The sequence below is a fragment of the Cotesia glomerata genome, linkage group LG9, assembly GCF_020080835.1.
Source record: "Cotesia glomerata isolate CgM1 linkage group LG9, MPM_Cglom_v2.3, whole genome shotgun sequence".
Lineage (NCBI taxonomy): Eukaryota > Metazoa > Arthropoda > Insecta > Hymenoptera > Braconidae > Cotesia > Cotesia glomerata.
The window spans coordinates 270,407-291,677 of NC_058166.1; the positions used below are offsets into that span (position 1 = coordinate 270,407).

At 27.7% G+C, this 21,271-nt stretch overlaps 2 protein-coding genes and 2 long non-coding RNA genes across 12 annotated transcripts; 1 reads left to right on the forward strand and 3 right to left on the reverse strand.

Moving 5' to 3' along the window:
• Positions 1-108: 108 nt before the first annotated feature.
• Positions 109-10,714, forward strand: LOC123271348 (formin-binding protein 1-like). 8 transcript variants are annotated; one of them, XM_044737644.1, is made up of 9 exons: positions 109-330; positions 992-1,107; positions 3,078-3,582; positions 4,504-4,863; positions 5,906-5,935; positions 6,060-6,367; positions 7,972-8,160; positions 8,246-8,382; positions 9,861-10,714. In XM_044737644.1, the coding sequence occupies exons 1-9, from the start codon at positions 307-309 to the stop codon at positions 10,016-10,018; spliced, it is 1,827 nt and encodes a 608-aa protein (XP_044593579.1). In that variant the 5' UTR covers positions 109-306; the 3' UTR covers positions 10,019-10,714. The 8 variants fall into 8 exon arrangements, with proteins under 8 accessions (XP_044593579.1, XP_044593584.1, XP_044593580.1 ...); XM_044737649.1 differs by having other exon boundaries at positions 5,906-5,917; XM_044737645.1 differs by having other exon boundaries at positions 5,909-5,935.
• Positions 139-732, reverse strand: LOC123271367. The gene is made up of 2 exons (XR_006510846.1): positions 483-732; positions 139-396 (listed from the first exon to the last, which is right to left on the reverse strand). It is a non-coding gene; the product is annotated as an uncharacterized LOC123271367 (long non-coding RNA).
• A 244-nt stretch (positions 10,715-10,958) lies between the features above and the next one.
• Positions 10,959-12,238, reverse strand: LOC123271365. The gene is made up of 2 exons (XR_006510843.1): positions 11,445-12,238; positions 10,959-11,079 (listed from the first exon to the last, which is right to left on the reverse strand). It is a non-coding gene; the product is annotated as an uncharacterized LOC123271365 (long non-coding RNA).
• Positions 12,239-12,938: 700 nt separating this feature from the next.
• LOC123271360 (leucine-rich repeat protein soc-2) lies at positions 12,939-19,735 on the reverse strand. 2 transcript variants are annotated; one of them, XM_044737666.1, is made up of 4 exons: positions 19,403-19,735; positions 16,573-16,716; positions 13,428-13,595; positions 12,939-13,366 (listed from the first exon to the last, which is right to left on the reverse strand). In XM_044737666.1, the coding sequence occupies exons 1-4, from the start codon at positions 19,560-19,562 to the stop codon at positions 13,203-13,205; spliced, it is 636 nt and encodes a 211-aa protein (XP_044593601.1). In that variant the 5' UTR covers positions 19,563-19,735; the 3' UTR covers positions 12,939-13,202. The 2 variants fall into 2 exon arrangements, with proteins under 2 accessions (XP_044593601.1, XP_044593602.1); XM_044737667.1 differs by lacking the exon at positions 19,403-19,735 and adding an exon at positions 17,062-17,186.
• Between the last annotated feature and the right edge of the window lie 1,536 nt (positions 19,736-21,271).

The window sequence follows — 21,271 nt, forward strand, 5'->3', positions numbered from 1 at the left end:
TGGGACAACAATCACCACCGGTAAGCGATAAATTCAAAATGTCTGACTTTTTCTCCACAAGATGGCGCTCAGCGTACTTTCCAAGCGCGACATAATAATAAAATGCCTAGGGTGTGGGTACTTAGTCAGTGGCAGTGGTTTACACGATCCTCGGCCATGTTGTAGTGGCAAAGTCGACTCTGTCATCTTAAAATCAAAAAAAAAAAAGCCAAAAAAGCTTAAAAAGTGTACCGAGAGAATAAATAGCAAAAACAGGAGTTAGATGCCCGTCGTCTGGATCACCTGGCAGTCTTCCCGAGCTCGACAATGAGTTGGGGCACTGAACTTTGGGTAAGTTGAACCTGCTGGTACCTTCTGTCTCTTCTATTCTATCTACATTTCCCTCCTCTGCTCTATCTGTGTCACATTATCAACAAATCTCATTTAATGACTCACTATCAGTTGTCATGCCCACCATTTTTTTATTTCATTTATTTTATTACCAATTAACACTATTTTCCAGGTATCACTTTACTATTTTTGACATTCCAAACCCCCTCTACCTTGGTGACCTCGCGCTGATCTAATTAATCACAAATAAATACAATTAATTAGAATTTATTTTTTAATTTTATTTTATTATTTCAATCCAGAAAATTCTAGAAATTTTTTTTCATCAAATTTTATAATAAATCACGCAGAAATTGTTTTGCTAAAATGAAAACTAAAATTAAATACCCGGTCAATACGAGGGTGAGGCGCCCCCAATTTATGACTCATGTTTTACTTTATTTTTAAGTTTAATTTAGATTTTAATTCAAGTGTTTTTATTTTATTATTCAAACTCAGGAATTTTTTTTTTTTTTTTAAGCTTCTTTTTTATAGATGACGTTTGAAAATATTTGGTGACATTGAAATAAGAAAAAAAAAAAAAAAAAAAAAAAAAACCGGTTTGCCGAAAAAGGAGCGTGAGTGTATTTATTTACTTATTTTATTTTTTTTTTCTTTTTAGGATCAGTACGACAATTTGTCGCTACACACGCAGAAAGGAATCGATTTTCTTGAGAGATATGGACACTTTATTAGGGATCGGTGCAAAATTGAGACGGAGTATGCTGCTAATTTAAGGTGAGATTTTTATTTTAAGATTTTTGTCTGGAGGATTAGAAAGTTTGGGTCCTTTGGAATTGATAAAAATTAAATATGTGTTATAGAATGTTATTTTGTTAGTGATTATTAATTTAGAAAATTATGTTGAATTTTTTCATAATTTATTATAGAAGTTTATTAAAATTTTTTGATAAATTTCTATAATTTTTATACAATAAAAATTTTTTTATAATTACATATAATTATTTTGTAAATTTAATATAATTATTTTAACTAGAATTTGCAGTCTAAAATTTTACTTTATTAAATAATAATTTTAGTTAAATTGTACTGTACTTTCTTAACTATTGACATTTTTTAAGATATAAGCTCATCTTGATGTTATGCTAATCAAGAGCTTTCATTTGAGTACCCACATGCATTTTTGATATATTTTTCATATATATAATATATATAAATATATTTTAAAGATATAAGCTCATCTTGATGTTATGCTAATCAAGAGCTTTCATTTGAGTACCCACATGCATTTTTGATATATTTTTCATATATATAATATATATAAATATATAAAATATATGAAATATTGATGTAGGTACTCAAATGAAAGGTCTTGATGAGTATAACATCGGCATGAGCTTATATCTTTAAAAATGCCAATATTTCACAATATACAAGGTAATTTCTTTATTATTAACATTTCTAAAGATATAAGCTCATTTTGAAGTTACACTCGTCAAGACCTTTCATTTGAGTACCCACATGCATTTTTGATATATTTTTCATATATATAATATATATAAATATATAAAATATATGAAATATTGATGTAGGTACTCAAATGAAAGGTATTGAAGAGGGTAACATCGGCATGAGCTTATATCTTTAAAAATGCCAATATTTCACAATATCCAAGGTAATTTCTTTATTATTAACATTTCTAAAGATATAAGCTCATTTTGAAGTTACACTCGTCAAGACCTTTCATTTGAGTACCCACATGCATTATTGATATATTTTTCATATATACATATATATAATATATATAAATATATAAAATATATGAAAAATTGATGTAGGTACTCAATTGAAAGGTCTTGATGAGTATAACATCGGCATGAGCTTATATCTTTAAAAATGCCAATATTTCACAATATACAAGGTAATTTCTTTATTATTAACATTTCTAAAGATATAAGCTCATCTTGATGTTACACTCGTCAAGACCTTTTATTTGAGTACCCACATGCATTTTTGATATATTTTTCATATATATAATATATATAAATATATAAAATATATGAAATATTGATGTAGGTACTCAAATGAAAGGTCTTGAAGAGGGTAACATCGGCATGAGCTTATATCTTTAAAAATGCCAATATTTCACAATATACAAGGTAATTTCTTTATTATTAACATTTCTAAAGATATAAGCTCATTTTGAAGTTACACTCGTCAAGACCTTTCATTTGAGTACCCACATGCATTATTGATATATTTTTCATATATACATATATATAATATATATAAATATATAAAATATATGAAATATTGATGTAGGTACTCAAATGAAAGGTCTTGAAGAGGGTAACATCGGCATGAGCTTATATCTTTAAAAATGCCAATATTTCACAATATACAAGGTAATTTCTTTATTATTAACATTTCTAAAGATATAAGCTCATCCTGATGTTACGCTCGTCAAGAGCTTTCATTTGAGTACCAACATGGATTTTTGATATATTTGTCATATATTTATATATGTAATATATATAAATATATAAAATATATGAAAAATTGATGTGGGTACTCAAATGAAAGATCTTGATGAGAGTAACATCAGGATGAGCTAATATCTTTAAAAATGTCAATAGTTTACGAGATACAAGGTCATTTCTTAATAATATAGATAATTTTTTAAAACATAATTTATTAAAAACTTTTTATAATTTTTTATTAAAAAAGATATTATTATAATTTTCCAGGAGGTTAGTAAAAAACTATTTGCCAAAAAAAAAAGAAGAAGATGATTACCAATACAGTCCCTGCCGAGCATTCAAGCTAGAACTCAACGAAGTAAATGACCAAGCGGGTCAAAGAGAGGTCATCGCTGAGAATTTGACCGCCAATGTTCTCAAAGAATTAAACATCCTGGTGAAGGACTTTAAGGAGGATCGGAAGAAGTACCTCCAAGAAGGTGCGAGACTGATGTCCACTTTGACCGCGCAGATCCAAAGTCTCGAGCGAGCTCGGAAAGCCTACGAGAAGGCTTTTCGCGAATCCGAGCGCGCTTTGGAGAATTACCATCGGGCTGACGCGGATTTGAATTTATCCCGCGCTGAGGTCGAGAAGCAGAAGATGAATATGACCTTGAAGACTCAGCAGAGCGAGGAAGCCAAAACTGAGTATGCTAATCAGCTGCAGAAGACTAATGAGATGCAGACGCTTCATTATCATACTGCTATGCCGCAAGTTTTTCATCAGCTTCAGGTAATTTTATCTCCTGTTGGTCCTAAAAAAAAATTTTTGATACAAAAATTGTAGCTTTAAGTCTCGTCTTTCAGACAAAATTTGTCCGATAGCAAAATTTTGATTACAAAAAAAGTTATGGAATTTTTAAGAACAAGAACTCGGAAATTCCTCATAAAATTCGATTAGATTGCTGATTTTTTAAAAGACTATTTTTATTAATAAAACAATTGATTTTAGAAAAAAACTTTTCAGACAAAAATTGTAGCTTATAGTTCCTTTTATAAGATAAAAATTGTCCGGATCAAAAATTTTGATTATAAAAAAAGTTATGGCAATTTTAAAATAAAAAACTCGGAATATTCCCCAAAAAAGTAGTTTTTTGAAGTGGGAGCGCTGAAAACTTTGCGAAAAAAATTTTTTAGTCTAAAAAGTTGTAGTGAGTTTTAAAGCTGAAGGTCTAAGGATTCTAAAAATGCCGGCAAAGACATATAAATAATTATTTATCTATTTTTAATCCTTAATCAAACTTTAAAAAATTGTATAATTTGAAATTTTGAACTAATTAACTTTACAAAATTTTTATCTCGGTTCCTATTGTTCCTAAAAAAAAACTTTTGGGACAAAAGTTGTAGCTTATTGTCTCCTCTTGAAGAAAAAATTTGTCCGGTTCCAAAATTTTAATTCCAAATAAATTTATACAGCTTCAAAGGGCAAATACTCGGGAAATTCTTTAAAAAACGGGTTTTTTGAGTTGGGGGCGCTGAAAACTTTATTAAAAAAATTTTTTTTTCAAAAAAGTTGTAGTGGGTTTTAAAGTAGAGACTCTGAGGATTCTAAAAATGCCGGCGAAGACATAAAAATAATTATTTAACTATTTTTAATTTGAAGTCAAAGTTTTAAAAAATTTGGAAATTTTCAAACTCTGGAAAATAATTCCAGGAATTGGATGAAAAGCGGATAAAAAACATGCGGAACTACATGCTAAAGTCCGTTGAGATCGAGCGGGCTGTAGCGCCAATAATATCGCAGTGTCTCGAAGGGATCGAGAAGGCCGCGAACGACGTTAACGAGAAGGAAGACACACTCCTGGTGATCGAAAGATTCAAGAGCGGGTTCCAGCCCCCGGGAGATTTTCCCTTCGAGGATCTTTCGGTGGCCAAGTCTTACGACAGCAACACCCAGCTGTCCCAGACCGCGACCATGCAGCCGATCCACAACCACTTGACTGTTAAGGGGACAGTTTCTGGCGGGAAAATCAAAAAACGCGTCGGGATCTTCGGGATCTTCAGCAGCAACAAGGTGAATTTTTACTTTTTATTTCTTCAGCATTATTTTCGCTTTGCATGACTTTTATTTTATATTCTAATAATTATTTTTATTATTTTTCTTTTCTCGGGGATTCTTATTTTTAATCTACAACGCAATGGGATTATTTGTTGTTTATATATTTAGTAAGTACTTATCGGGTTTAATTGTGGTTTCTTTTCTTGCTTTTGATTTTAGTTTTCTTTTTTAATTTTTAAAAATTTTAAGTGACCCTAATGGCCATTTTGGAAACTATTGATCAAAAAACAAAGTTTGGTATAAAAATTGTAGCTTTTGGTCTCTTCTACAAGACAAAATTTGTCCGGTTTTAAAATTTTAGTTAGAAAAAAAGTTATGAGCATTTAAAAATCGAAAACACGGAAAATTTGTCCAAAAAAGAGTTTTTTGAGCTGGAGGCGCTGAAAACTTGGCCAAAAAAAATTTTTTTTTAAATAATTCATAAAATATCTTAAAGTTTAAGGACTAAGGATTCTAAAAATGCTGGCAAAGACATAAAAATAATTAGTTGTCTATTTTTAATCCTCTGGTGAAGTTTGAAGAATTTTTTTTGCAAATTTTTGGTTTTCAAACTTTGACAATTTTTATAAAAAAAGTGATTGGTCCTAGAAAAAAATGTTTGAGACAAAAGTTGTAGCTTGTAATCTCTTCTTTAAGAAAAAATTTGTCCGGTTCAAAAATATTGATTAATAAAAAAGTTATAAGGTTCAAAAGACCAAAAACATGAAAAATTACTGAAAAAACTGGTTTTTTGAGTTGGGGGCGCTGAAAACTTGGTAAAAAAAATTTATTTTAAAAAAAATTTATAGTGGGTCTTAAAGCTAAGACTCTGAGGATTCTAAAAATGCCGGCGAAGACATGAAAATAATTAGTTGTCTATTTTAACTCGTCGATCAAAGTTTTAAAAAATGAATTCTGGCTGATGGGTCACTTATTTTAGAAAAATAATAATCATACCGCTTAATTAACATAAGAATGATGAGCTTACTTAATAATATGTTTCATGCGCAATCGCCAGAAGTTGATCGAGGTGTGCATAGCTTTAAAGGTCTGTCAACGCATTAATTTTTTTTGATTTTATTTAAACATTTGCGTACTAAGTGTCCATTATTTAACCGCTTAATAAAATAGCCGTTTATTTAAAGTATAAACTAACTGTTTATACTTTCCAGAACAATGTACCTGGCTACGGTGACGCCGCGAAGGAGGACTGCAGTGACCTCCCGCCGAACCAGCGGAAAAAGCGGCTCCAGCAGCGGCTGGACGAGATCCAGGCGAAAATTGCTCAGGAAACTGCCGCGAGGGACGCACTGATGAAGATGAAAGGAGTTTATGAACAGAACCCCGCGTTAGGTGACCCCATGAGCATAGAGGGCCAGTTGAATCAGTCGGGTCATAAATTAGATAAGCTGGGGACTGAGCTGATCAAGTTCCAGGGTTATCTCGATGATGCCATCAAGACTGGAGTCGGTTTGTCCAGGTGAGTTATTAATTAAGCATGAAAAATTAGAAAATTTTAGTTGTTAAAGATATAAGCTCATCCCGATGTTACGCTCATCAAGAGCTTTTATTTGAGTACCCACATGCATTTTTGATATATTTGTCATGTATACATATATATAATATATATTTTAACGATATAAGCTCATCATGATGTTACACTCATCGAGAGCTTTCATTTGAGTACCCACATGCATTTTTGATATATTTTTCATACATTTATATTATATATATATATGTATATATGAAAAATATATCAAAAATGCATGTGGGTACTCAAATGAAAGATCTTGATGAGTGTAACATCAAGATGAGCTTATATCTTTAAAAATAATAATAGTTCACAAGATACAAGGTAATTTCTTAATTATTGTCATTTTGAAGGATATGAGCTCATCCTCATGTTACACTTATTAAGAGCTTTCATTGGAGTACCCACATGCATTTTTGATATATTTTTCATATATTCATATGAATGATGAGCTTATATCTTTAAAAATGGCAATCATTAAGAAATGACCGTGTATTTCGGGAACTATTGACATTTTTAAAGATATAAGCTCATCTCGATGTTACACTCATCGAGACCTTTCATTTGAGTACCCACATCAATTTTTCATGTATTTATATATATTATATATATGTATATATGAAAAATATATCAAAAATGCATGTGGGTATTCAAATGAAAGATCTTGATGAGTGTAACATCAGGATGAGCTTATATTTTTAAAAATGTCAATCATTAAGAAATGACCGTGTATTTCGGGAACTATTGACATTTTTAAAGATATAAGCTCATCTCGATGTTACACTCATCAAGAGCTTTCATTTGAGTACCCACATGCATTTTTGATATATTTTTCATATATACATATATATATAATATATATAAATATATGAAAAATTGATGTGGGTACTCAAATGAAAGATCTTGATGAGTGTAACATCAGGATGAGCTTATATCTTTAAAAATGTCAATAATTAAGAAATGACCGTGTATTTCGGAAACTATTGACATTTTTAAAGATATAAGCTCATCTCGATGTTACACTCATCAAGAGCTTTCATTTGAGTACCCACATGCATTTTTGATATATTTTTCATATATACATATATGTAATATATATAAATATATGAAAAATTGATGTGGGTACTCAAATGAAAGATCTTGATGAGTGTAACATCAGGATGAGCTTATATCTTTAAAAATGTCAATAATTAAGAAATGACCGTGTATTTCGGAAACTATTGACATTTTTAAAGATATAAGCTCATCTCGATGTTACACTCATCAAGAGCTTTCATTTGAGTACCCACATGCATTTTTGATATATTTTTCATATATACATATATATATAATATATATAAATATATGAAATATATGAAAAATTGATGTGGGTACTCAAATGAAAGGTCTCGATGAGTGTAAAATCGGAATGAGCTTATATCTTTAAAAATGTCAATAGTTCACAAGATACAAGGTCATTTCTTAATTATGTATCTAGAGATAGAGCATAGGAAATTTCATATAAAAAATTTTTGTGTATTATAAGTCCATTTTAAATATTTAATTAATTACAGTCCGAGTCAAGCGCAAAGAAAAGCCCCGACGAGTAACGGTTCATCAGTAAGAGTAAATTCTCGGCGATCAAGTCACTCAGGAGGTGAAGAAAGCCTCTCCAGGTCGGCGTCGGATTCCAGTGTGGGGAACGCACACGCTCAGGCGCACAAGCAAACGACGTCCCCGAGCACTCCTCAGCCCACCCACGAGTAAGTAAATTATAGCAATTTCATAAATTTTAGCTGGTAGCTTAGCGAATAGGCAACGGAGGTATTTTACCGTACTCATACACAGTTCCACGAATAGCCCGGAGTCTGGTCTTGGTGCTTCAAGGACGTCACTTCCTGGGAGCAATGCTGAGGAGTACGACGTCGATGAACTCGATGCTCAGCCGCCGCTTGGGACCTGTCGCGCTCTCTATCCTTTTGATGGTGAGTTTTTTTTTCATTATTAATTTTTATCTTAGTTTCTATTGGTCCTAAAAAAAATTCTTTATACAAAAATTGTAGCTTATTGTCTCTTCTTTAAGACAAAATTTTTCCGGTTCTAAAATTTTGATTCCACAAAAAGTTATGTAATTTTTAAGAACAATAACTCGGAAATTCCTGAAAAAATTCGATTGGACTTCTGTTTTTTTAAAAGACTATTTTTATTAAAGAAACAATTGATTTTAGAAAAAAACTTTTAAGACAAAAATTGTAGCTTAGAGTTTCCTTTATAAGATAAAAATTGTCCGGATCAAAAATTTTGATTATAAAAAAAGTTATGGCAATTTTAAAACTAAAAACTCGGAATATTCACCAAAATAGTGGTTTTTTAAACGGGGGGCGCTAAAAACTTTGCGGAATAAATTTTTTTTCTAAAAAGTTGTAGTGGGTCTTGAAGTTGAAGATCTAAGGACGATAAAAATCCCGGCAAAGACATAAAAATAATTAGTTTAATATTTTTAATCTCGAGTCAAAGTTTAAAAAATTGGAAAGTTTAAAATTTAGATCTTACAATCAATCTTTAATAATTTTTATCTCAATTCCTATTGGTCCTAAAAAAAAACTTTTCGGACAAAAGTTGTAGCTTATTTTCTCTCCTTTAAGACAAAATTTGTTCGGTTCAAAAATTTTGATTAGAAACAAAGTTATGGCTTTTTAAAAGTTAAAAACACGGCAAATTCCTCAAAATCAAGTTTTTTGAGTTGGGGGCGCTGAAAACTTTGCGAAAAAAATTTTTTCTAAAAAATTGTAGCGGGTTTTAAAGCTGAAAGTCTAAGGATTCTAAAAATGCCGGCAAAGACATAAAAATAATTATTTATCTATTTTAATTCTTAATCAAAGTTTAAAAATTGTAAAATTTTAAATTTTGAACTAGTTAACTTTAATAATTTTTATCTCAATTCCTATTGGTCCTAAAAAAAAACTTTTCGGACAAAAGTTGTAGCTTATTTTCTCTCCTTTAAGACAAAATTTGTTCGGTTCAAAAATTTTGATTCCAAAAAAAGTTATACAGCTTCAAAGGTTAAATACTCGGAAAATTCTTTCAAAAATTCGTTTTTAGAGTTGGGGGCGCTGAAAATTTATCCAAAAAAATTTTTTTTTCAAAAAAATTATAGTATATCTTGAAGTTGAGACTTTAAGGATTCTAAAAATGCCGGCGAAGACATAAAAATAATTAGTTGTCTATTTTTAATCCTTAATGAAAGTTTAAAAAATTGTAAAATTTGAAATTTTGAACTTACGATTAATTTTTAACAATTTTTATCTCGGTTACTATTGTTTCTGAAAAAAAACTTTTGGTACAAAAATTGTAGCTTATATTCCCCTCTTTAAGACAAAATTCACCCGGTTCCAAAATTTCAATTATAAAAAAAGTTATGACCATTTAAAGTTAGGTTATCTTTAAAAAACTGAAATTTTAGGGACATCCGAAGGATCAATCCCGATGTACGACGGCGAGGAGCTCTACATGATAGAACTGGACCAAGGGGACGGTTGGACGCGGGTGCGGCGAATGTCTAATCCCGTGGAAGGGTTCGTGCCGACTTCGTACATAGAGTACCAGCTGTTCGACACCTAACCTCGTAACGCCCCTTAATATAATAAAAACAAAATAATTACTAACAGTTTTTAATTGGGTAAGTCGATTTAATACTCAGATAAGAACAAATAAAGCTAATCGTGCAATCTGTTCTAAAGTAACTTCTCTATTATTAATTAATTATTATAAACCATAACAATTATTTTACGACACGCAATAAGAGAAAGTCCAAGTGCTTATGTAATAATTAATAATTAATTAAATATAAAATGATTAATCATTAATTATAATCGAGAGAAAATGGATCCTCTGCTTCATTCTGTCTCGATTGCGTGCTTGTCACACTACGTGTGCTTTTTTATGGTATTAAATTCGTGTATCCTTTTTATTAATTCAAAAATTAAAATTAAAGACTATATATATTATAAATATATAAATAAAAATGTATATATGACGGAGGGCTAAGGGTAGCTTAGAATTAGTTATAATTATTTAATTATTATTTCTCTGTACAGGAGATTGTAATTTGTTAATTTAAGCTTGCATATTGTGCGCTGAGTGATTATTATTATTTTGATTTTATTTTTTAAGATTTTTTGAGTCTAGTTTGTTGAGATCGGGAATTTGGTTTCTAAACTATAATTTTTATTTGAGAAATAATTGACTTTAGAAAAAAATCTTTGGGACAAAAGTTGTAGCTTATATTCTCTTCTTTAAGACAAAATTTGTCCGGTTCAAATATATTAATTAGAAAAAAAGTTATGTAATTTTTAAGAACAAGAACTCGGAAATTCCTAAAAAAATTGGATTTTTTAAAAGACAATTTTTATTAAAGAAACAATTGACTTTAGAAAAAAATTTTTGGGACAAAAGTTGTAGCTTATATTCTCTTCTTTGAAATAAAATTTGTCCGGTTAGAAAATATTAATTAGAAAAAAAGTTATTGAACTTTAAACAAAAAAAATACGGGAAATTAGCAAAAAAACGGATTTTTTGAGCTAGAGGCGCTGAAAACTTGGCTAAAAAAATTTTTTTTCAAAATAATTCATAATGGATCTTAAAGTTTAAAGACTAAGGATTCTAAAAATGCCGGCGAAGACCTAAAAATAATTAAGGGTCTATTTTTAATACTCTGGTAAAGTTTGAAGAATTTTTTTTTGCAAATTTTTGGTTTTCAAACTTTGACAATTTTTATAAAAAAAGTTATTAGTCCTAGAAAAAAATGTTTGGAACAAAAGTTGTAGCTTGTAATCTTTTCTTTAAGACAAAATTTGTCCGGTTCAAAAATAATAATTAAAAAAAAAGTTATAAGGTTTAAAAGACCAAAAACATGGAAAATTACTGAAAAAACTGGTTTTTTGGGTTGGGGGCGCTGAAAACTTTGTAAAAAAAATTTATTTTCAAAAAAATTCGTAGTGGGGCTCAAAGCTGAGACTCTGAGGATTCTAAAAATGCCGGCGAAGACATAAAAATAATTAGTTGTCTATTTTTTATTGTTAAATAAAGATGACCAAATTTCAAATCTCCAAAATTGGATTCAAAGTAGGCCATAAAACTCATTAAGGAAATAAAATTTCCTAACTTTCTGACAAAATTTTCACTCAGTGCACAATTATTTGTGCAGTACAGAGAGTAATTTTGATCACTAAACCGTATCTTTAATATGTATATTTTGTGATTTTATATTATCATTTTAAGTATGTAGATACTCGGCAACATTATTATTATTATTATTACATTATTGTAATATGATAATTTTATTATTATAATAAAAAAATAAAATAATACAGGTACTAAAACATTTTTAGTGTCAAAAACTTATTTTATTTCAATACAATATTCTTTAGTTAGTGTTGTTAAATAATATAAAAGTTTGTCATTATAATTATTATAATTATTAATTATAATTAAGTTACGCTAATATCTGTATGACTAGATTAAGTTAATAGATAAGTACAAATTAAATGTTTTTATTCTTTTAGATCAGGCAGTTTATATATTCTCTTTATTTTCAGATTTACAGTCCGCTCTATTTAAATATCTCAGAAACTATTGATTTAAAAAAAAAACTTTTTATATAAAAGTTGTAGCTTATTGTTTCTACCTTAAGACAAAATTTGTCCGGTTCTAAAATTTTGATTACAAAAAAAGTTATGGAATTTTTAAGAACAAGAACTCGGAAATTCTTGAAAAAATTAGATTGGATTTCTGTTTTTTTAAAAGACTATTTTTATTAAAAAAACAATTGATTTTAGAAAAAAAATTTTGAGACAAAAATTGTAGCTTAGAGTTCCCTTTATAAGATAAAAATTATCCGGTTCTAAAATTTTAATAAAAAAAAAAGTTATAGCAATTTTAAAATTAAAAACTCGGAATATCCCCTAAAAAAGTGGTTTTTTGAACTGGGGGCGCTGAAAACTTTGCGAAAAAAATTTTTTTTTCTAAAAAGTTGTAGTGGATTTTAAAGCCAAAGGTCTAAGGATTCTAAAAATGCCGGCAAAGATATAAAAATAATTATTTAACTATTTTTAATCCTTAATCAAAGTTTAAAAAATTGTAAAATTTTAAATTTTGAACTAATTAACTTTAAAAAATTTTCATCTCAGTTCCTATTGTTCCTAAAAAAAAACTTTTAGGACAAAAATTGTAGCTTATTGTCTCCTCTTTAAGACAAAATTTGTCCGGTTTCAAAATTTTGATTCCAAAAAAAGTTATACAGCTTCATAGGTCAAACACTCGTAAAATTCTTTAAAAATGGGTTTTTAGAGTTGAGGGCGCTGAAAATTTATCCAAAAAAATTTTTTTTTCAAAAAAATTCTATTTGACCTTAAAGTTAAGTTTTTAAGGATTCTAAAAATACCGGCGAAGACATAAAAATAATTATTTGTCTATTTTTAATTTAAAGTCAAAGTTTAAAAAATTTCAAAATTTGAAATTTTTGAATTGACGACTAATTTTCAATAATGTTTATCTCGGTTCCTATTGGCCATAAAAAGAAACTTTTGGGACAAAAATTGTAGCTGATGATTTGATGTTTAAGATAAAATTTACTTGGTTAAAAAATATCAATTAATTTTTGAGTTATCTAAAAAAGAGCGGTAGTGATATTTGTCAACACAGCGTGAAATGCATTGACGATCACAAAAACAATACTTGTCAATGAAATGCATTGACCTATTGAGCAAATATCACATATATTGATAAATTAATAACTATCCTAACCCTAGACGGTCAAGTCCTCCCACTCCTCGATCTGCCTCGGCGACAGTTCTATCTTACAAGAACTGCAGTTTGAAAGCTGGTCGTAGATTTTTGGCGGGATTGTGTTTTCTCTCAAGTCCACCAGCTCTAAGGATGGCGCTAGCTTCAGTCTATCCACGTCGACGTCTGAAAAAAATTACCGATTAATAATTTGAAAATTAATTGTTAAATTTCAGCTTGTAATTACCGATTATGGAGTTGTTGTTCGCGAGCAGCCGCTTCAATTGCGGCATTCTGAAGGTCACAGGTGGTAAGGAGATGAATGTGTTGTGAGATATGTCCAGTCGCTCCAGTTCCTGGAGCTCCGCTAGTTCCTCAGGTAATTTGCTAAATTGATTATGACTCAAATTAAGTTCTGGAATGATAAAAAAATTTATAATTATTCTTAATTTTTAATGTCAAAAATAAAAAATTTTTTATTAGTCACTAAATAATTAGTCATAACTCCGAAAATATTGATTTTAGGAAAAAATTATGAGACTAAAATTAAAGCTTAGGAAATTTCCTATAAAAAATGTTTTCATATTATGGGTCTATTTTCAATATTTTAGGAGATATAATGACTTAAGGAGTTCCTAATTAACAAAAAAATAGAATATTTTAATCTATTTACTTTATAAGTGGTCATAACTCCTAAAATATTAATTTTAGAAAAAAATTATAGGACTGAAATTAAAGCTTAGGAAATTTCCTATGAAAAATGTTTTTATACTATGGGTCTATTTTTAAGATTTTAGGAGATATAATGACTTAAGTAGTTCCTAAAATAATAAAAATAGAAAATTTGGATTTATTTACTAAAAAATTGGTCATAATTCCTAAAATATTGATTTTAGGAAAAAATTATGAGATTAAATTTAAAGCTTAAGAAATTTCCTATTAAAAACGTTTTTATACTATGGGTCTATTTTTAATATTTTAGGAGATATAGTAACTTTAGGAGTAATTAAATAATGAAAAAAAGATAATTTCTATTTAGTGACTTTAAAAGTGGTCATAACTCCTAAAATATTGATTTTAGGAAAAAATTATAGCTTAAGAAATTTCCTATGAAAAATGTCTTTAAATTATGGGTCTATTTTTAATATTTTAGGAGATATAGTAACTTTAGGAGTGACTAGGAAGTGGATAATTAAAAATTATTATTTAGGAACTATAAAAGTTACTATAACTCCTAAAATATCAATTTTAGGAAGAAATTATGAGATTAAAATTAAAGCTTAAGAAATTTCCTATTAAAAACGTTTTTATACTATGGGTCTATTTTCAATATTTTAGGAGATATAGTAACTTTTATAATAATTAAATAATGATAAGAAGGAAATTATTATTTAGTGACTATAAAAGTGACTTTAACTCCTAAAATATTGATTTTCTGAGATAATTATAAGAATCCAAAATTGTAGCTTAGGAAATTTCCTACAAAAAACACCCCCATACTATAGGTCTATTTTCAATATTTTAGGAGATATAGTAACTTTAGGAGTAATTAAATAATGAAAAAAAGATAATTATTATTTAGTGACTTTAAAAGTGGTCATAACTCCTAAAACATTGATTTTAGGAAAAAATTATAGCTTAAGAAATTTCCTATGAAAAATGTCTTTAAATTATGGGTCTATTTTTAATATTTTAGGAGATATAGTAACTTTAGGAGTGACTAGGAAGTGGAGAATTAAAAATTATTATTTAGGAACTATAAAAGTTACTATAACTCCTAAAATATCAATTTTAGGAAAAAATTATGAGATTAAAATTAAAGCTTAAGAAATTTCCTATTAAAAACGTTTTTATACTATGGGTCTATTTTTAATATTTTAGGAGATATAGTAACTTTAGGAGTAATTAAATAATGAAAAAAAGATAATTATTATTTAGTGACTTTAAAAGTGGTCATAACTCCTAAAATATTGATTTTAGGAAAAAATTATAGCTTAAGAAATTTCCTATGAAAAATGTCTTTAAATTATGGGTGTATTTTTAATATTTTAGGAGATATAGTAACTTTAGGAGTGACTAGGAAGTGGAGAATTAAAAATTATTATTTAGGAACTATAATAATTACTATAACTCCTAAAATATCAATTTTAGGGAAAAATCATAAGAGTTCAAAATTATAGCTTAGGAAATTTCCTACAAAAAACGATCCTATGTTATGAGTATATTCTTAATATTTTAGGAGATATAGTAACTTTTATAATAATTCAATAATGATAAGAAGGAAATTATTATTTAGTGACTATAAAAGTGACTTTAACTCCTAAAATATTGATTTTCTGAGAAAATTATAAAAATCCAAAATTGTAGCTTAGGAAATTTCCTACAAAAAACACTCCCATACTATAGGTCTATTTTCAATATTTTAGGAGATATAGTAACTTTAGGAGTAATTAAATAATAATAATAACAAGAGAATAATCATTTAGTGACTAGAAAAATGACTATAATTCCTAAAATAGTGATGTTAGGAAAAATTTTTAAGACCAAAATTAAAGTTCAGGAAATTTCCTATTAAAAACATGTTTATACTATGAGTCTATTTTCAATATTTTAGGAAATATAGTGACTTAGGTAATTCCTAAATAATTAAAAAAAGTCTATTACTTTCTAGTCAATATAAAAATGGCTATAACTCCTAAAATATTAATTTTAGGAGAAAATCATAAGAATCCAAAATTGTAGCTTAGAAAATTTCCTACACAAAACACTCCATACTATAAGTTTATTCTCAATATTTTAGGAGATATAGTAACCTAAAGTTACTCCTAAATTGAATAATGACAAGAAAATTATTATTTAGTGACTAGAAAAATGACTACAACTCCTAAAATATTGATTTTAGGAAAAATTTTTAAGATCAAAACTAAAGCTTAGAAAATTTCCTATTAAAAACATTTGTATACTATGGCTCTATTTTTAATATTTTAGGAGATATAATGACTTAAACAGTTCTTTAAATAATAAAAAATTTTAATCCATTGATTTTAAAAATGGTCATAACTCCTAAAATATTCATTTTAGGAAAAAATCATAAAAATCCAAAATTGTAGCTTAGAAAATTTCCTACAAAAAACAATCCTATGTTATGAGTCTATTTTTAATATTTTAGGAGATATAGTAACTTTAGTAGGAATTAGATAATGAAAAATAAAAAAAATTATTATTTAGTGACTAGAAAAACGACTATAACTCCTAAAATAATGATGTTAGGAAAAAATGTTTAAGACAAAAATGAAAGCTTAGGAAATTTCCTAGAAAAAACGTTTTTATACTATGGGTCTATCTCCAATATTTTAAGAGATACAGTACCTGAAAGGAAAAAAAAAATTCACCTGTGATCAGCGAAAACTTGACCGCGAACTTAGGAGGTATCTTGGTAATAACATTGCCGGACAAGTCGCAGGACTTTAACTCCGTGTGTCTCATAAGATGATAGACAGCGTCAGGTACTTGCATGAGCTGGCACTCGGACAAATCTGCAACAAGAAAATCCCAATAAATTTTTAATTAAAACAAATTAGTTAAAAACCGCGAATTAATCCGCGGATTCCACGCAAAACTCGCGGAAGGCCACATATGGCTTGTGGGTACTCAAACGATCGGTAATTCCCTTGGCTACACAGCTGTGCTTATGAATTAGCACTAAAACGGGGCAAGATGGGCATAGGTGTAAAAATGCGGTAACTGTTAAGTAATTAGAGTGAAGTACAATAAAAACTTTCACTTGCTTTCGCTCGCACGCGGAACTTATTTAAAACAAAGAACTCTAGCGTGTGTTCCTTAAATAAAAATTGGTAATTAAATAAATATAATATTAGTACCGAGTTTTCTGTTTTTTTCAGCGTCTTCACACCGTAAAATAACTCGCGTAACAGCCGACGCCATCTTGCTTTCGTTACTAACTTGAGTGAGTGCTTTGTGGGTAAAAATAGAGGCCGGAAATGCGTTAGAACAAAAAATAAAGTCGAGATGAATCATTTAATTTATGAAACGCGGTACAAAGGAACGAAACGAGTAAATAAATAAACCGTATGTGGAAATATAAATATGGCAATGGCATTGGGCAGTTATCCAGATAAAAATAAGATAATAAACTGCTTTATTTCTTTTGTGTGGCAGGCTAACTGTATCAAGGTCTTTTTTTTATTTATTTGTTTTTTTTTTATTAAATTTATTGCGGAGTAAAAAATAATTTTGCCGAAATGTTGAAATTTTTTTAGAAGTTATTGATTTTAAAAAAAATTTTTTAGGACAAATATGTAGCTTATATTCTCTTCTTTAAGATAAAATTTAGCCGGTTCCAAAATTTTAATTAGAAAAAAAGTTATGGCCGTTTAAAATTGGATCAAAAGTTTGTAAATAATATTTTGGTTGTAAATTTGGTTTGATAATTTTTATTTTGAGAATTTTTGAGTTTAAAAAAAAACTTTCGGACAAATTTGAAGCTTATAGTTTAATCTTTAAGATAAAATTTAGCCGGTTCCAAAATTTTAATTAGAAAAAAAGTTATGGGCTTTTAAAGATCAAAAACACGGTAAATTTTTTAAAAAACACGTTTTTTGGACTGAGGGCGCTGAAAAAATTATTAAAAAAATTTTTTTTTCAAAAAAACCATAGTGGATTTCAAAGCTAAGGGTTTAAGGATTCTAAAAATGCCGGCGAAGACATAAAAATAAATAGTTATCTATTTTTAATTTGAATTCAAAGTTTTAAAAATTGTAAAATTTGAAATTTTTAACTAAATAATTTTTATCTCGGTTCCTATTGTTCCTAAAAAAAATTTTTGGGACAAAAGTTGTAGCTCATATTCTCTTCTTTACTACAAAATTTATCCGGTTTCAAAATTTTAATTTGTTTCAATGTTACAAATATTTAAAGCTTGCCCAAAATTTGTAAATCAATAACAATTTGATCATTATTAATCTGTAAAAATTAATATCTCGGAATTAGCCCAATAAAAAACTTTTTTTTCAAAACTTATAGCTTTAAGTCTCTTCTTTGATCCAAAATTCATCCGGTTCAAAAATTCCAATTATTTAAAAAGTTACAAAGATTATAAGTCATTCCAAAATTTGACATGTTCAAAATTTTTAATTTTTAATTCTAAATCTTCACTAATTAATATCTCGGGATCTATTGGTCGGACAAAAAAACTTTTGAAACAAAAGTTGTAGCTTAAATTCTCGTCTTTAAGACAAAATTAGTCCGGTTCCAAAATTTTGATTCCAAAAAAAGTTATAAAGCTTTAAAGGTCATAAATATGGAAAATTCTTCAAAAAAAGGGGTTTTTTTAGGGGCGCTGAAAATTTAGTGAAAAAAATTTTTTTTTCCAAAAATTTATATCAATTTTTAAAGCTATTTTTTTTTTATTTAAGACGAAACTTTTGTTAGGTTCAGAAATATTAGTTATTTATTAATTAATTAATTAATTAATCAATTCATAAATAAATAAATAAATTAATTAATTCATAAATTAATTAATTAATTCATAAATTAATTAATTAATTAATTCATAAATTAATTAATTAATTAATTCATAAATTAATTAATTAATTAATTAATTCATAAATTAATTAATTAATTAATTCATAAATTAATTAATTAATTCATAAATTAATAAATTAATTAATTCATAAATTAATTAATTAATTAATTAATGCGTAAATTAATTAATTAACTAATTGATCAATTAACTAACTAACTAATTTATTAATTAACTAATTAATTATTTAACTAACTAATCGACTGATTAATTAATTAACTAATTGATTAATTAACTAATTAATTAACTGACTAGGTAATTAATTAATTAACTAACTAACTAACTAATCAACAAATTAATTAATTTATTAACTAACTAATTAATTAATTAACTAATTAATTAATTAAGTAATTAATTTATTAATTAATTAACTAATTTATTAATTAATTAACTAATTTATTAATTAATTAACTAATTTATTAATTAATTAACTAATTTATTAATTAATTAACTAATTTATTAATTAACTAATTAATTAATTTATTAATTAACTAATGAATTTATTAATTAATTAGCTAATTTATTAATTAATTAACTAATTTAATAATTTATTTATTTATATATTTATTAACAATAATTATAAAAAAATTTTAAGGAATTTAAAGTTTAAAAAAAAATACCTAAATTACAATTATCCTGAGCTTCTTCACACCTGGACACGACCCTAATAATAGCGCGTCCAGCCAATTGTACGCAGATAGCAGTAGCGACATTCCTCTCGCCTTCCTCTTGAGACAACTGTGCGATAACTCCTTCCGCGTTTTCGTGTGGCGGCTTCATTATTAATAAATTAAGAAATTAATTAATAAAACAATAAAATAACAAAATAAACGCTTCAGTGTTGAACAACTTTCACAAAACAAGTTACTTGTTACCTAAACACTGAACTCGCAAACAATAAAAATAAAAATAAATAATCGGAGTGAGGAACTGAGAGTGACTGCCTTGAATAAATACCACCAGGGCTATTTAAGCTTTCCCGCTATGATATATATCTCCCACCGGGCAACGCACCTTGCACATGTCAGTCAGCTGACTTTGTTTAAAAAATTAATAAATTAAATTATAAATCATTTTTTTTTAATAAAAAATTCAATTTTTCTTTTTTTAATTTATTAATTTATTTATTTATTAATTAGAAAAATATTTAGAAGAAGGAATAAAGAGGTAATTACTTAATACGGAATAAAATTGACAAACGGCTGGCCCAAAGCCAAAAGATTCTGCGTTGTCGGCAAAAATAGAACAAATCCCCATGAGTTTTGGCTTTAATTTAAAATTAAAATTACAAAAATTGTGGATGACGCTCGTGGAAGTTTCCGTTTTTATTTGTGACCTTCGTGGAGTCAATGAATTTATCTGGCGACGCTTCAGCTTTGTTTCATTTTTTGGACATAATTACGTTTTGGTCATTTTAAAGCTTTGATAATTTTTTTCTCGGTTCCTATTGGTCGTAAAAATAAACTTTTAGTACTAAGTTGTAGCTTATTGTCTCTTCTTTAAGGTAAAATTTGTCCGGTTCCAAAATTTTAGTTCCAAAAAAAGTTATAGAGCTTCACAGGTCAAATATTGGGAAAATCCCTTAAAAAAGGGATTTTTGGAGTTGGGGGCGCTGAAAATTTAGTGAAAAAAATTTTTTTTCCAAAAAAATTATAGTGTATCTTAAAGTTGAGACTTTAAGGATTATAAAAATTCCGGCGAAGACATAAAAATAATTAGTTGTCTATTTTTAATTTGAAGTCAAAGTTTTAAAAATTGTAAAATTTGAAATTTTTAACTGAGGATTAATTTTTAATAATTTTTATCTCGGTTCCTATTGGTCCTAAACAAAACTTTTGGGACAAAAGTTGTAGCTTATTGTCTCTTCTTTGAGAGAAAATTCATCCGGTTCTAAAATTTTGATTCCAAAAAAAGTTATACAGCTTTAAAGGTCAAAAACATAGAAAATTCCTGAAAAAATTGATTTTTTGAGTTGGGGGCGGTGAAAATTTAGCAAAAAAAATTTTTTTTTCAAAAAAATTTTAGTGTATCTTAAAGTTGAGACTTTAAGGATTATAAAAATGCCGGCGAAGACATAAAAATAATTAGTTGTCTATTTTTAATCTTGAATCAAAGTTTAGAAAATTGAAGTTTAAAATTTGGATCTTACATTCAATCTTTAATAATTTTTATCTTAGCTCCTATTGGTGCTAAAAAAAAACTTTTGGTACAAAAGTTGTGTCTTATTGTCTCTTCTTTAAGATAAAACTTGTCCGGTTCCAAAATTTTAATTCCAAAAAAAGTTATATAGCTTCAGAGGTTAAAAACACGGAAAATTCCTTAAAAAACTGATTTTTGGAGTTGGAGGCGCTGAAAATTTGGTAAAAGAAATTTTTTTTCCCAAAAATTTATATTGATTTTTAAAGCTAAGGGTCTGAAGATTCTAAAAATGCCGGCGAAGACATAAAAATAATTAGTTGTCTACTTTTAATTTTGAGTCAAAGTTTAAA